General features: G+C 31.3%; 2 protein-coding genes across 3 annotated transcripts in view; one reads left to right on the top strand and one right to left on the bottom strand.

Annotated features, from left to right (window-relative positions):
• Positions 1-17,740, top strand: part of LOC129943488 (protein real-time) — a 65,069-nt gene that overhangs the window by 22,472 nt on the left and 24,857 nt on the right. The gene's annotated exons all lie outside the window — the stretch shown is intronic.
• Positions 793-1,926, bottom strand: LOC129943489 (peroxisomal membrane protein 11C). Its single transcript, XM_056052986.1, has one exon. It carries the CDS (start codon positions 1,585-1,587, stop codon positions 865-867), a length of 723 nt encoding a protein of 240 aa, XP_055908961.1. The 5' UTR covers positions 1,588-1,926; the 3' UTR covers positions 793-864.

The raw sequence follows: 17,740 nt of genomic DNA, 5'->3' as shown, positions 1-17,740 counted from the left end.
AGTGTTGTATTGCCTATCCTAAAAGCTAAATAAGCTTTATATTAATGCAAATCAATTTAGAATCTGTACAACGAAGAAGAATAATTTATCTTATATTTTGAAGTTAAGAAAAATAGGTACCTTTTATTCGATGCCAACATTTTTTTCCTACCTTATTAACGGTTATTTCGTTCGAGAAAACAAAAAACATTCTCTACTTACAAACTGCTAACTTCCATCTTTTATATCTCAAGTATGAAAGATTTTTAAAATATTGTACTCAAATAACAAACTGAACGTCGCATTTCATTTTATACCAACTTTGTTCTTGTAGTTTTAAAACTTCTGCCTTAAACTAAAAATTCAATTCGTGTATTTTGAATTCCATCGTTTGTACCTATCTTTAAAGCTCTTGACTCATTTATTATTTTTAATGATAATCTCAATTTTGATACTTTTTGTACCCACTTGACAGAGAGACATTCTTTGTTAAGATACAAATAATCAAACAAAAAACGACCCTGAAATTATTTTCAGTGTACTGAAATATTAATTCCTGCTTGACTCGCCCTTCCGTCATCACGTCTTCCGCACGATTAATGTTGTACGTAGAATGAATATAATCACAGCGACACCCACATTACTTCAATCTTTGTATGTATTTTTATTTCACGTGACCCAATGTTGACGAGAGTAAAAATGTAAATAATTATGTAGTCGAATACGAAATTGCACTCCAAAGTTCATAAAATGAGTCTTATATACTTGCATGACAAATTTCATATTTCTCTCAAAATGATGCAAACATTTGAATTGATTTGTTTCTTTTTTTATTAAATTTATTAAAATAAAATGACACTATAACAATAAACAAAGGAAAAATACTTAATGCTTTTTGGATTTCTTAATTTTAACAACATACTGATAAATGCCCAAAATCCCAGACAGAGAGCCAATGACACCCACTTTCCAACTCTTGATTTCGCCTCCCCACAGACAGCCTTTAGGCAGAGAGCTGACGGCGTGTACCAAATCCAAGCTCATTCGCACAACAGTAATCGAATCCATGACACGTTGTTGTTCATACTGGTCCTTGGATGATATCGATGTCTTCTCACCACCATCGTCTAATATGAGACGAGGAGTAACAATGTGCTTGTCATGATAGTCACGCAATACTCTTGACAGGTTCAGGAACACCGACAAACTCCAGAACACCGAATTGATGACGTCCCATTTGCTCTTCTTCTCTTTGTCCAACTGCAAAATGTTATGATCTGACAGCCAGCAAATCTTGTCGACGGGAAAAAATAAAATGTCAACGATATTAGTCAGCACACCGAGAACTGCGTCGAATCGAGTTTTCTCCTGTCGGCCCAATCCGTATTTGAGGGCATAGAGGATGGCAGGCAAGTCATCGATGAGACGCAGAGTCGCCCTAGCTTGCGATACTCTCGAGCTGAAGATGTAGAATTTCTTGGCATTCTCCGTTTTAATTGTTGAATTGGGAGTGGATAGTACTTTAGCAGTGTAACACAACACTTTCATAACCTTATCGCGTCCACTGTGACTGGCAATCAGATCGCAAAATAATTCCGCAGCCGCCATTCTCTTCTGCTTTGCTCTGCTCTGCTCTGTCGATGATGTACTCCACAACTCGCCTGGTATGTTAAGTTTGCACTCAAAGTTACACGCACTAACTGCGACTGACTGATTGTGTCTATTGTCAAAATTAAACTATCTAAACGATATCATTTAATTTAATTCAATTTTCCATAAGTGGAATTATATCTACACCACGTATTCAACTTTTTAAAACGAGACTAAACCAAACCCGTTTACAAGAAACTACTAGCGTAGCTATGGCAACATACCAGACCTGGCAGAGGCAGTATTTACGAGCGAGACATTCACTCACTTTTCTCGCTTCACACTGAAATCGAGCAAAACGAAAACAGCAAAGGTCGAACTCTCTATCTTAAAACTCACTCCACTCGAACGAATGGGACTTGGTTGTTGGTTGGGTTGCGAATGGGATTGTCAAACCACTTTGGAATTTTCACTCAAGTTTTTTATTTTTACTTTTTATTATGTTTTCTTTATTTTGCACAAGCACATAATTTGTATTGTTTTCTTTTCAGTGTTGCCATATTTGATTTTTTTTTTGTATGAATTCAGCTTGAATGAGATAAATGCGAAGCAACTGATTGATTATAACTATTGACTTTTAAAATCATTTTAAAACTTTATTAATATTTATTAAATAATATTTTTTTAATTTAAATTCTGGATTTTTTTTTTGACATATATACATACATATATGAGAAAATAAATAGGAACGAATTTCGACTCGCGGTTTTTGTTATTTGATGGATACGTGTAAATTAATAAAAACTATAGCAATTTTAGAGCGAGGAAATATTTATTTTAATTTTAAATTAATTTTCAAAGTTCATACCTAGATGGTAGTATTAATTCAAAAAAAACTTGTTTAAGGCTCGAAAAATGAAATACAAAAAAAGGAGGGCTAAGTCCAAAACAGAAAATATTTTTTTCAACGACTTAAAGGTGTTTTCCCGCCTTAGTATTTAAAATATGTTCTATTGAGACCCCTTCCTTACTGTAAAAAAAAATATAAAAGAAACTCGTGCTGCGGTAATGGAAAGTCGCCCAATAAATGATAATTATTATTAAATTAAAATGTATTGTTAAATTTTTAAAGTTCATCTCACATTTTCAAATAAAACACACTAAAAGAATACTTTATTTTGACGAACTGTCACTGTTTTTTTACGAGTTATATAAAAGTTTTAACCTTGATTAGTTTTTTTGTTTGAATTGTTCATAAAATGTTGAATGTCTTTTAGTTTTAAAAATAAGAAAGAACTTTGCATATGCCCAACCAGACACCTACCCCAAATTTTGATTTAATTTCATAAATTAATTTGTGCATTTTTAATCAGCTTATTGTTTTTTGTGAAACATTATATTTTTGTTAAAAAAGTTTGTGTAGCACAATTCATATTCAAATTGTAAAAACTAAAAAAAAAACTGTTACGAGTAGAGTCGTTAATTTCAAGTTCCAGAATGATGTGGCTTATTTACCCTTCTGGGTGAAAATAATTACAAATAAATTTAATACTAATTACATGTAATTAAAAAGCTTCAATAATACATACATATGTATGTAAATGTAATTAAAAGCAAATGTATGGATAAAAAGAGCAGTAATGATAAAATTAATAAATTATAATTTTCGTCAGTTAAAATAATTTCCTGGTATGCTAAGTTCTTTTATGTATGTTGCTTAGAATTAATAAATAAATAAGGACATCCATTGCCTTGACTGTAAATATAAAAGTGCTTTCTCTTAAACTTGATTAAATTCATTACAATTTTTAATTACATGTAAGTAGTTAGTGTTTTTTTTGTTTTCAATTAAAAGTAAATAAAATATATATCTTTGTTATTATAATTAAAAGTATTTGAAATGTTGGTACATATTTAAATTGTAATTACGTTTAATTGTAATAGAAAAAATATAAATTACTTATTACTTGTAATTGAAATAAAAGTTAAAATTAAGTACCAACTTAACTCTGCTAAAGTGCAGTAAAACTTGCATAAGAGATCTTAGATTCCTAAACTTGGAGTTGGCAATTAAAAAAAATATACTTACGAATACATATTGACTGTATTCTTCATTACGAGTACCAGTACGTATCTAACTTTTTCATTAAAAGTTGTTATTCATTTAAATTATAGACGGGAACTCTATTGTACAATTTTTGTTTTAATGAGTTTTGTTTTCTCTCATCTCTTCTATTCCATTAGCTTGAAATGACAAATTATTGTTTACTGTTTACATTTTTTTTTCTTTTTGTTTATTAATTTATTTTTCCAAATGTCACCTTCGTTGCGCGCCGTAGAAGCACGTGACTTTTGTCGGTACTTTATTTTTAAAGTGTCAGACGATGGCGGCTGTTTTTTGTTGTGTTAATTTTGCAAAGCGATTTATTTATTTTTTAAACCAAATGTTTTTAATTTTATCTTCTATATAATCGTCGATGAGAGGAAAAAGATTGTTTGTTTTTTTTTTGTCTATTCAATTCACTCGAGCGTTTCACTCAAAGTACACATCATTAAAGAATAATGATGTTTACTCGGGGTAAGTTGTAGTCATACGAGTCACGACTTTAGTTTGTAGCTTTCTCGTTACACTACAAAATTATGCTAAACATTTAAGTGTTGCTATTCTAGTGAATAAAAATATAAACTACATACAAATATGATAGAACTTCTTTGAGAAGTTGAATTTTTTTTTGTGAATTTTTTTAGAAATCAATTAAACAAATTAGGTATAATACTTGAGGTCCCCTTGAATACACGTACTCGTAGTTTTGTTTAGTGATTTGAAGATTTTAGATAAAAGCAGACAAACACGTTAAAATCAAATTAGAAGCCATAATTAGTTGAATTTTGGGTCTTAGTTTTAAGGGCCATTGTGGCTATCATTGGGTTTCAACATTAAGCGAGTAAAACTCGTTTGGTGTCAAAAATTGAGCTCATGAGTCGTAGATTTTTCTACCAAAGGAATTTTGTTGATTTCACATTCCCGAACATCATTTCACTGAAGACGTTCTGTTTTATTTGTCCTGTCAGTTTTACTTCCAATGATCAACTTTTGTCTCAAATGCTTGATTCCATTCAGAAATGTTTAATGAAAACTAAAACTTACCTGTCAAAAAAATCCAATGATGAAAACCAATGAAAGCTACATATAACTGGCATTTATGGCATACTATATATTCAACATATTTTTTTCAAAAGCTAACTAAGGTGCCAGTTATAGCTATCATTGGTTTTCATCTTTCAAAACAAACATTGTATTTTTTTTGGCAGGCCGTTTATAGCTTTCATTCAAAATTTCTGTCATTAAAAAAAATGTCGTGATTGAAAGCTAACCACAAATTTTTACTGAAAGAAATCTGTCATTGCAACTGTCTGAAAATGGAACACAAATCAGTGGAACGATTCATTTCACTTACTTTTGAACAAAAAATACTAGCTGTTCAGGAAAATGAATTTCTGTCCGGAAAATAGAAAAATACATTTTAAGAAAAAATTAATGAGTAATTACATTTTTTTTTTCATCAAAAAAGTTCCTTGTGTGATTTCCGATCGATCGGTATATAATCAAAGGGAAACACCGTCAAATATCGATTCAAAAATGTGTCTGCATCGATTTTAATGATAACTATAACTAAAAACTATTGGCTTTAAAAGTATATTTGGATGGTTTTCCTTCCACATCTCTTTGCAGACGTGGTGTTTTTTGACTTGGTTAAATAGGATACATGATTATAAACTTATAGTGAACTTCCTTAGAAATTTCAATTCTCGGAGAGTATTTGCCATAAAATTAATAGTTAAAGCAAAATTTAGTTCTAAAGCAATTTTGTAAAACAAGTACTGATTTTTTTCCTTAAAAGTTTTACTTTTGAAAATGCACGCAATAATATAGCTTTTCACCAAGAATGGTTATATGTATGTAATTCATTACTCTCGTAAATTTCTTTCAATATGTTTCGGACTTCTTGCTTAACGTTTTTAAATGAATGATTCACGAGTCGTGAAGAAAGTGGCCATTAAAGCCAGGCAAGATCAAAACAGTCGGTACCGAGATTAGCAAGATCTTGCTAAAGAATTTCAAATTAATTTTAATTCACCCATCGAGGATTTAACAACAGCTAAAAACATCTTGTATGAAGTCATTTTAAAGGTTGATGAGAAATGTGGGGCTGAATATATTGCTGCGCCAATTCCTTGTACAGAGCAACTTACAGCAGATTAAATCATAACCTTGCAGAGAACAACTTTTTTAAGGATTCCAATAATGTCTGTGTGATTTCTATGATGGTCAGACTACGTAGTGAACTAATAGATTTAAATTTCATTCCACACAGACCTGATTTACCCCTAGAGTGTAATATGTGCAACCTATCAGAAAGAGAGGATATTGTCCACTTCTTGGGAAAATGCCCCATTCTTAGAGAAATCAGAAGGAATGGATTCAGAAAAGACTTTCTATCGGAAGATGAAGTGATAGGTTTATTGAATGAAATGAATGTTGTCAATCTTTACGAATTCTGCAAAACTGTGCTATAATGAACGACAATGTTTGATTGTGTTTCTATTCACTGTTTTTTTTTTAAATTATCTGTAGTCTATCATGAACTATTTATAGATAAAAAATTATAATTATAAATACTTTTTTTAATTTTTAAAAGTAATTATATTAAGGGCTTTTTACATTCATTGTGTTTTGTTGTCAATCTGGCAGACGGCAATTGCCATGCTATAATGATGTTTGTAAACATTTTTGGTGTGTAATGTAAATTTTACTTTAATTCAATAAAATATTTGTCTATCTTTTTATGTTTAAATATTTGTTAGTTTTTTAACTTATTCAAGCAGTGAATTTCTTTAACTTTTTTGAATTATCAAAATTAAAAATTGTTTCGAAACTGACATACATATTTGTATGATAGGATCATCAAAATCTTAAAATGTCTTATGTATTTAATAGTTTCATTTGTCTTGAGGTACATAATATATAAACTAGACCCAAGAGTCAAATAGAATTTTAATTGCTTTTAGATTGAGGGTATGTAATTATGTATTGCTTTAACATTTATAAGGCGTTACACCAAAGAAATCCGGCTTAAAATAGATTACTACCTAGAATACCTTCTTATATATATATTACTGTTATCAACTCCTATATGTATTCAGTGCAACATGTCAACATTTTTAATACATATTCAATACTCTTACAAGTATTTTGTCTGCAATGTGATAGTACTATAAAAAGGTTCAACATTTAAAATGTTATAAATAATGAAGGAACTTGATGATGTTTAATTCCTAACATTTTTGAAATGATGTAGAAATAAATAAAAAGGCTCATAATTAAAAGGGTATTTTAATATTCTCTTCACAACATGGCAATGTTACACCCATGTAATTAATATAAAAAGGGGTTGGGGTCCCTCTGATAAATCCCTATCCCGTATGTCGATTTGTCTTGCTTAATACTTAAACAAAATATTTATAACAATATTTTGTGTGACATACATATATAATTTAAATTCAATATCTTTCTTTTTTCACCTAATACTCGAAAACCATTTCTTATCATTTTTTGTTGGTTTTCCTGTTGTTTTTTGTAAAAGTTGGACTGTTGGGTTTTTTAAAAAAAATTATTGAATATGAGATTAAGTTTGAAGCCAATATTTATAATTTTTGAGTAAAAAATACATTTTTACCACGTTTAAGTAATGCTTTTTTAAAGTTTTTTTTTTTGTTTGTAAAAAAAACTGTCAATTCTAAATTTTAAATTTTACCAGATATCAAAAATGTTATTCTTCGTTGTATGAAGTTATTTTGGAGAAAAAAATATTTTTTTGTTTGTAAAATATTTGAGGTGACAATATTTTTTTTTTCAATTTTTTTGATTTATGGAAAAATTTGGTAATTGAATTTTTTCCAAAGTTATACTAGTTCGGTATTACTTAACAATATGTCAGGTCGCTAGAGTTGTTGGTTCGTGATATTTTAACCAAAATGTTAGCTTTTTTTTAATTGCTATTTGAAAAAAAAACTACCCACTCAATTTTTTTGAGAGTTCTTTCTGCATCTTTCTATATAACAAAAATTATTTGAAGTCGATGTCTCTAATGATTCTTGAAATATGGACGGCGAAAAAAGCTTCCCGAACGTACGGACATACAAAACTTTAAGACGTTGTTGCTCAAAACATCAATTTGATTTAAAAGTGTTATTTCATTTTTCAATGAATAAAAGTCAATTTGGTTTCTAAAAATCCATTCTAAGAAGGAAAGTGTCACATTCCTTCATACTTGGTAAAAATCTGAAAATGATTAACACAATTTATCAGAGATATCTTATAGAGGGTTTTGGTAAATGAAGCAAGATGGAATCTTTCATAGGACTTTGGTGGGGCAAACAAAGCTAGTACAACACAAATCGGCTTAATGAAAATTTCGTAGGTTTTAGAGAAGCCTTGAGATGGGCTCTCTGAAAATATATAAAATAACCTTTTTGATTAGTTTTTTGTGGTCTGAATTGGAAACAGTGAGTGCCACTCACTATAGGTCAATGACTGCAACGATAAAAGTTTGCTTCTCCATTCCGCAAATCAAGGCCCGTGATTTTGAGTGAATAATTGAAGTAATAATGATATTAAATAAATGTAATAAAAATGAATACAAAAAAGTATATACAGGGTGCCCCACGGGAACCGGATCAAAAACAAATGAACGTAGCTCCAAAAGTTAAAGTCTTAAATTTTTTAAATTAATATCAGAAGGTAGAGAATTAAATGCCATTTCAAGTTAAAAAAATATAGCGGACAAATCCCAAATGCCCATCTACGGGTGGCAAGTCGGTGCAAGAATTTTCGGTGGACGCGCTCCAGTAGATCTTGTTCAATTGACCGATGATACATTTTCTTGACATTGCACACCACATAGTTTCTTAAGGGCTATGCAGTGGTCGTTCATGGAGGCGTTGAGGGCTCTCAGTGGCATAATAGCGGCAGTTCTGTTTAACAGAACCTTTGAGATGAAAGTGTGCCTCATCGCTCAAGAGCAGCAACATATCGTCATTCACTTCAAACAACGAGAGCATCTCCAATGCGAATGAAGAACGCTGTGCGTAATCAGTAGGTTGCAACTTCTGAACAATTGAGATCGTTTGCGCACGGAACGGCCAGGGCTCTGGAGAACAGCTACCCTCAGTCGGTCAACGTTTTGTTCAGTTGCAGCTGTCTGTACGGGGCCAGGTGGTTTCTTTTTCATTACACTGTCCGTGCTCCGAAAAGAAGTTACCCATCTCATAATTGTGTTTCTTGAAGGAACAGTACCTACCGTGATGTCCAATGTTGAATCTGATTCGGAAAGCCCGCTGCACTGCCACCACCGATTCATTGTTTTTAATAAATTCCTCCAGTGCGAAGACACGATGAATCGCTTCCCAACGATCCATATTGGTAACCAAACGGCACTACCTGAGGTTTCAAACGAACCCATACCCACCTCGCTCGACCGCACCAGTGAGGAGAGGAACCTACTTTTCGTCCGGTTCCCGTGGGACACCCTGTACATTGTTTTAAAAAATAATAGAAGCAAGCTTCGTGTTCATTTTTCTTAACAGATAAAAAGGTATATGTGAAGAGTAGGAAAATAAACACTACGAAGATTGATTTTTAACAATTTATTGCTTAAATACAATAATTTTTTTTAAATACAATATTGGCAAATAATAATATAAATTAGAATGGTACTTTTTGTAGCGAGAAAGTAACTTAACGGTAAAAGTATTTCAAATTCTTTGAGTATTTTGTAGTGACACTCCTATTATTAGTAACTGCCTCAACTGTCTCTACGGGTATGGAGTACCATTCTCTTTGAATTTTCGAAGACAACTCGTCTTTCCATTGGGGTATGGCCGGGGTATTGTGATGGCCATTCCATAACATTGATTTTCTGTTGTTATAATTATTTGTTAGGCAATTTTGAGAAGTGCTTCCTCTTCAGTTAATGGTAACATGACTGAATTTAAGATATGGACATAATCCACAACAGACATCTTATCCTTGATTCAAAATGTTGGACCTACACCAGACGCTGAAAAGCACCTCCGAATCATTTATCCCATCAACGTGGTTCACTGTCTTTGTGTATTTTGGGTTAAACTGTTGCTCAAAAACGGCACTTTTTGTAGATAGACTTCTACCAGAAAGACTTGCATCTTCTGGTAGGTTTCTTCTTGTTCTTGCGAAGCAGGTTATCTTTTTCTTCATCTTGTTTCTTCTTTTGGGCTTGAATACTTTTTTCTTGGAACAGTTTAAGGTTTTTGCAATTTCAACAATAATTTTTTCCAGTTTGCCTCAGTTTTTGATCATTTCGAGTTCAAAATGATTATAATGTAATCCATTCCCATATTTATTTAAATAATATATGACTTTTAAAATTTTTTGTCTAGTATCGAATACAAAAAATCTGAAAAACTAATAAACAAATTCAAAACGCCTATTTTCATACAAAAAAATTGATCCTTACGTTAGAATGACATTTAAAGTAGCGTGTTTCTATTATTTTTTCCTGGCGAAATCATCATTGTCCTAAAACTTTTTGACCGTTAAAAGCATACAATAAGTTGCTTTTACGAAACAGTTTAGCATTTGGGAGCATTATTAGGTACGATTAAAACATAGAAAGACTAACGACAAAAGTCTTAATTGCTAAAAAATATTGTGTATTGAAAATGATTCTTTGTAGAATGAGAAATTTTATCCCCAATAGGGTAAAATCTATCAAACCCAAAGAAAACTCATGGTTTGATTACAGCTGTAAAGCGGTTATTAGGACCAAAAATGTAAGATTCCGGAATTAAAAAGCCAACCCAACTGAGGAAAACCGGAATAAGTTCAAGCGAGCTAAAAAGACCTGTAAAGGACATATACGAAGCATTAAATTTTTGCATGATCAGAAATTACGGCAAAAAATGGTAGTAAAAATGTCTGGTCATTTGTAAAAAATGTGCGCAACACTACGTCACCGTCAGTTTCTACGCTCGTTTCCAATAACACTCCCTACGTAAGCGCGATTGATAAAGCCAATTTGGTTGCAGCACAGTTTGCTTGCAGCACAGTTTGCTGTTAATTCGATGCTGCCAATGACTGACATGACTCCGCCTGTACTTAAAAGCGTAAACGATTCTATGGGACGGATCTTCTTTCGCACTCGGTCAGTTACTAGAGTACTTACAAATCTTGACATTCACAAATCTGCTGTCCCGGATAGTATCCCCGCCATTGTTTTGAAGAGGTGTTCTTCGCGCTGGCAAAACCACTGCGTAAGCTTTTCCATCTGTCCCATGCTACAGGTCTCTTTGCGAGTGGATGGAAAACTGCATTTGTCCAGCCTTTCCTTAAAAAAGGCGAATCCTCCTCACCATCTTACTATCGTCCAATTGCACTTACGTCCCTTCTTTCCAAGGTCATGGAAACGCTGATAAATTTTCAGCTTAAGAAATATCTTGAAGAGCGGAAGCTTCTTAATGACCGGCATTATGGCTTTCGTTGCAAATGATCCACTGGTGATCTCATGGTTTATCTCACCGAACAGTGGAACAAATCTTCACATTGCTTTGGAGAAAGTAAGATTATTTCACTTGATATTTCAAAAGCATTTGATAGAGTTTGGCATCATGCTCCATCGAAAATGCGTGCTTATGGTATTGATGAATCCCTTCTTCGTTGGGTTAGAAATTACCTTTCGGACCGTTCAATTCAAGTTGTATTGGACGGGTTCAAATCTGATATTCACAAAATAAACACTGGTGTGCCCAAGGGCTCCGTTTTGTCTCCGACACTTTTCCTTATTTTTATAAATGATCTTTTGTCTGAAACTTCTAACCCACTTAATTGTTTCGCTGATGACAGTACCCTCAGCTATTCATATTCGTTTCTAGATTCTCATCCTTGTTCTTCGGATGTGGACTACCAACGACAGCGTATGATGAGCTCATTAAATTTTGATCTTGACATCATTGTCCAATGGGGAATCAAAAACCGTGTAGAATTTAATGCTTTGAAAACTCAATGCTGTCTACTGTCACAAAAGCGTAACCTTTCCCCTATGTCACTATCCATGAGTGGTACTTGCATCGAGGAGACCGAACAGCTTTCAGTCTTAGGTATGTGCAGTACAAACCACTTGTTGTGGAGTGATTAAGGTTTTCTTCGAAGGTGCAAGAAGTTTTTTACTCCTACTGATCTTGCTATAATCTATAAAGCCTATATTCGTCCGAAACTCGAGTACAATTCCCATATCTGGGCAGGTGCTCCTATAACCTACTTGAGTCTCCTAGACAGAATTCGAAAGAGCTCTAAAGATGATAGTTGACCGTTGTCTAACTGAAACTTTTGTATCTCTCGAGCACCGTCATAAGGTTTCATGCCTGTCATTATTTTACCGCTACTTTCATAAACAATGCTTTAATGAAATAGCCAGTTGCATTCCTCCCCTCAAACAATTCAACCGTAATACCCATTCCTCTAGGAATCCTCATCAGTTTACCCTTGAGCCCAATTTCGGACGTGCTGTTAAGTACAGAGATTCTTTCTTCAGTCGCACCACACGAATGTGGAATGCTTTACCAGACTCAATGTTTCCCACTCATTACAATGTGCAGACATTCAACCCAATGTGCATCGGTATCTCCTTTCTAATCCTATGCTCCCTTCTTAATTGCTTGCAATGTGATTAATTATGATAAGGGTATTCATATCTCCTTGAGTGCGCGTATAATATACAAAAAAAAGAGGCTGGGATGCGACCCACACTGATAACTTCCCATCCCGTCTGTCGATTTGTCTTGCTTCAAAGTTTGTCTATATGTACTCGTACCAATTTTTACCAAATTTGCGTACTATTTTTTGTAGATTTTTTTTAATGAAAAAACGAACTGTTGGATTTTTATATACAAATTACTGAATATTGAAAACAATAATTTTCGTGAAATAAAATAAGTTTGAAGAAAATTTTTTTAATTTTTGAAAAGCTATTTGCGCCGAAAGTAAATTTTTACCAAGTTTTAGTAGGTATTGTTATTTTTTAGAGTTTTATTTTTTGTAAAAAAAACTGTCTATTCGAATTTTTTAAAAATTTTACCAAATGTTGAAAACAATATTTCCTATAAGATAAAATTAGCTTGAAGCCAATATTTAAAATTTTTGAAGAGATATTTGAGTCGAAAATCAATTTTTACGAACTTTTGTTAATTTTTTTTCGGTTTTTAATTTTTTGTACAAAAACTGTCAAATCGATTTTTTTCAAACTTTAACTGAATGTTGACAACAAGATGTTTTGAAAGATAAAAGTAAATTAAAGCCAATATCTCAAAGTTTTGAAAAGATATTTGAGTTGAAAATCAATTTTTACCAACTTTTATAAATTTTTTTCTAGGTTTTTATTTTTTGTAAAAAAAACTGTCAATTAGATTTTTCTCAAAATTTGTCCTAATGTTGAAAACAATATTTTTTATAAGAAAAAATTTGTTAAAACCTATTATTTCAAAGCTTTTAAAAGAAATTTGAGTCGAAAATCATTTTTTACGAACTTTTGTTAATTTTTTTTTTCGGTTTTTAATTTTTTGTACAAAAACTGTCAAATCGATTTTTTTCAAACTTTAACTGAATGTTGACAATAAGATGTTTTGAAAGATAAAAGTAAATTAAAAAAAATATCTCAAAGTTTTGAAAAGATATTTGAGTTGAAAATCAATTTTTACCAACTTTTATAAATTTTTTTCTAGGTTTTTATTTTTTGTAAAAAAAACTGTCAATTAGATTTTTCTCAAAATTTGTCCTAATGTTGAAAACAATATTTCTTATAAGAAAAAATTAGTTAAAACCTATTATTTCAAAGCTTTTAAAAGATATTTGAGTCGAAAATCATTTTTTACGAACTTTTGTTAATTTTTTTTCGGTTTTTAATTTTTTGTACAAAAACTGTCAAATCGATTTTTTTCAAACTTTAACTGAATGTTGACAACAAGATGTTTTGAAAAATAAAAGTAAATTAAAGCCAATATTTCAAAGTTTTGAAAAGATATTTGAGTCGAAAATCAATTTTTACCAACTTTTTTAAATTTTTTTTTAGGTTTTTATTTTTTGTAAAAAATACTGTCAATTAGATTTTTCTCAAAATTTTATCAGATGTCAAAAACATTATTCGTCGTTGCACAAAACTGTTTTAGAGATGAAATCATATTTCAGTCGTAAAATTTTGGGGGTTACAAATTTTTTTTTTTAGTTTTTTTGATTTATAAAAAAAACCGTTATATTGATTTTTTTCAAAAAATATACCTGTTTTGTATCACGTTACAATATATTATATAAAATTTAATTCAAGTCTCTAGCGTTTTTGGTTCGTAAGATATTTAGGGTTAACCAAAATTTTTACCTTTTTTTCAAACTGCTATGGTAAAAAAACCACCCACGCAATTTTTTTGAGAGCCCTTTCTGCATCTTTCTGCCTTATTATCTGTATAACAAAATTTATTTGAAGTCGATATCTCTTCCGGTTCTTGAGCTATGGACGACGAAAAAAACGTCGCGAACGTACGGACGTACGGACGTACGGACGTACGGACGTACAAACGTACGTACACACGCACGCACAGACATCTTTCTAAAAATCTTTTATTTCGACTCTAGGGACCTTGAAACGTCGAGAAATGTCAAAATTTTCGATTTGACAAATCGGACCCATTACAATAACTTCCTATGGGAAGTTAAAAAGAAAAAGATATTTGTTTTCTATTATTGTTTCCAACATTGTATTCCTTATATTATGTTGTTTTATATTCGTAACAGAACTTATGGCAGAAATGCAAAAAAATTGTTTTTAGAAATAAAACTTATCAAATAAGAAATTGAGTACAAAGTTATTTGGTTTGAACAGAGAATTTTATAAACTCGAATTAATATCTTCTTAAAATTGAATAGGAACTATAATAGGAAAAAAAATCAGACTTTTACGCTCATCTTTTTTTTGCTGTACCTACAATACACAATCAACTCATAATTTGTATTAATTATAAATGTTTTCAATTTAAATATCACTTTTCAACATCTTAAAGAATTACCATATACTGTGACTCATAAATTTAACCTTGAAAAAAACATGTGTTTCTTTGCTTAATCAATGTTGATAAAATATTTTTATACTGCAAACAAATATACAAACAAAAAATACTCCATTCTCAATGCCTTAAATTTTATTTTGTTAATTTTATTTATTTTTTTGCAATCAACAGTCTGAAATCGACGCTTGACTAATTTTTTTTTAAAGAAGAAACGAAACATTAATTGAATTCAATCACCGCCTTTTCGAAAACAATTTCACCTTTAGGACACCCTAAATTTCTAGAATGCAAACCAAAATATTTTCACTCCTATGTTTTGCAAAGTATTTGCTTCGCTAAAGCCACAATATGACGTTGCACCTATAGCTGCTTATATTGCGATGGATCTTCGTGGCCTGGACCCCCAGGTTCGAATGCCAAATTTAAACGAACCAACTTAAATGCGCATATGAAATAATATTATATTCGTACCTAACATATATAAGATGGCTTCAAAGGCGGGGGAGTGTGTATATACATTTGGACTTTTTCAATTGCCAAAATTAAAAATAAATTTAAAAATACAAAACAAAACGAAACGAAAAACATTTCACAAGAAAAATCTGCAATTGTTCAAGGAATCAAATTCCTGAACTTGTTATTTTTGGAACTAGATAGCAAATGTGTACTAATTGTATTTAATTTTCTTTGCTGTCTGTACATTACTTACCTTATTTAAAAATAAAAGTATAGTTATTTAAGCTTTCATGGTAAGAGTAATTACAATTGATAATTACAATTGCCAACTGCTTCCCGGGAGCTTTAGTAACTATATTTTGTTTATCAATATTGGGGTTCATATTTAGTTCTACTCATTTAGTATTAAATAAAATAAATGTTCTTTTGGAAAATCTTAAATCAATAATAGAATTAGGACCAGGTAGAAAAAGTCATAAAAACTCGAAATTATCAGTTTTTTATCAGAATTCTATCCACACTGTATTATGACTCTGCAAGGTATACAGCTATGAACAAATTGTTTAAAACAATTGACAATTATGTCTTTAGCACTTGTGTAAGGCAACAAATCTAAATTTAAAATAATTTATTTCAATGGTAAATGTTTTTATAATTCTTTATAATTTTGAATTTTTAAAACGTAATATTGGCTATTAAGATTTTAATGTCCATTTTAGTCATTAAAAAAAAACATACAAACACTAGATTCGAGCTTCGAACAATATATTTTAACAGTAAATTTAAATTTATTTAAAGGGTCCGCTCAATGAGATTAAGGTCTACCAGTATTTGAGGAAACCACTTAAGAACATACATTTTATTTCTTTAAAATCAGAGCTTCGCTAACATTACAGTTTACTACTCTAGTGCTGAAAAGGTCAGAGATCTATTTCTACAGCAAACATTCATAGTATGTCAACATAAAAATCCTGTTCCAAACTATTTCAAATGAAATATCCTTTAATTATTCTATTCTTACTTACACACTTGCTGATTTTGCCATTTCATTTTCCCACCTTTAAGTTATTAGTGTCTACTTACCTACCGCATAATGTCTGAGCTAAGACGTTATTAATTTTTATTACGAGAAACTTTGTTTTTCATCCTGCTGGTGTCTCAAATATAAAACCTACCCACAGGGACGCAACATTCAACTCAAATTACTCAAACAAATCTGCTAAACAATACTTTATCCCCGTTGACGAAATATTTAGAAATATTATGAATAAACCACAAACTCAATAGAATCGAAATATAAAACACAATGAGATGTAACTGAATGATGAGCTGAGTTTTCAACGCTCACAACAACATTTCTTACGGTTCATCACCTGGCTTAGCTCTTAATATGGCCGGTCATACCGTAAGAAAGACCTCGTCCCAAACAATATAAAATACCGGGAATTTAACTTATCAAAAAATGGTGTGTGTATTCGATGAGTTCGTTCAAATACACAAACCATTTTTTTCATAAATTATTTTACCAGATGCCTAGTTATGGGTTTCTAGGCCGATCGTTTTCAAATCGACCTTTCAAATTTGACTCTTATCGTATTTCTCTATTAACAAATTCGCGGCGAAGCCAAAATAGTTCTTCCTATTTTCCAGTGGTTTGACACTTTGGGTTTGACTTTTTCTTCTTTTATTCCAGTGATTTGACAGATTTTCACAAATTGTGTTTTGTTTTGATTGAATTTGTGAAATTTGCGGTGATTTATTGAAAACTTTATAAAATAAAAATAAAATATAGCTAACTCAAATTAGTATATAATTACAATCAAGAAAGAATCCACGAAATTGAACAGTTAACACTCTTTCGCCTGTGAATCCGTCAAAAAAAAAGCTGTTGGATTTTAACTCGCCAACAAACATTATGACATTTCAAATTCGCATTGGAATCCGTTAATTGGTCGAATTCAAAACGAAGAAGGCAAAAAAAAAATAAATGAAAAATGGAAAACTCGCTAACAAAACAATTCGCCGCGAATCCCATAATTAGGCTCCAGTGTTTCAAAAGTTAAGCTTTTCAACAAGTTATAAATGATTATTCAATAAATATACAATTCGTATAATCTACAAAAAATGCTATTTCTTTTGACACCTTGATGGTTTTGACACGAAAAAAGGAGAACTTATTATGAATGAAATATATATGATACTTTTCCAAAATGAATCTGCTTTACGATGGCATACTGTAGTGAAATTTTCCACCGTAATACCGACCCGACGGACTGAATATAATTCCGATTGTTTTAAAAACAATATTGGATTTCCGAATCCAATATTGTCGAAGATGCGAATTAAATTCTTTTTGTTTTAAATGATTTAAAATTAAACAAAATTGAAATTGCACACCGCCGATGTGCCGCGAGAGTTATTATGACACTTTACGAGAAACGTCAGTCGATATGACAAACAGGTGAAAGAATTCACCACAGGTAGCAATAAAAGTATTGCCAGCACGGTAGCTCAGCTTAAGGGGGGGTTTCCATTAGTGAATATTTTATTAATCGAGGTGATTAAT

This window comes from Eupeodes corollae, chromosome 1 (genome assembly GCF_945859685.1).
Source record: "Eupeodes corollae chromosome 1, idEupCoro1.1, whole genome shotgun sequence".
Taxonomy (NCBI): domain Eukaryota; kingdom Metazoa; phylum Arthropoda; class Insecta; order Diptera; family Syrphidae; genus Eupeodes; species Eupeodes corollae.
The sequence above is the reverse complement of the archived record's forward strand: the minus strand, read 5'-3'. Positions and strand labels throughout refer to the sequence as shown.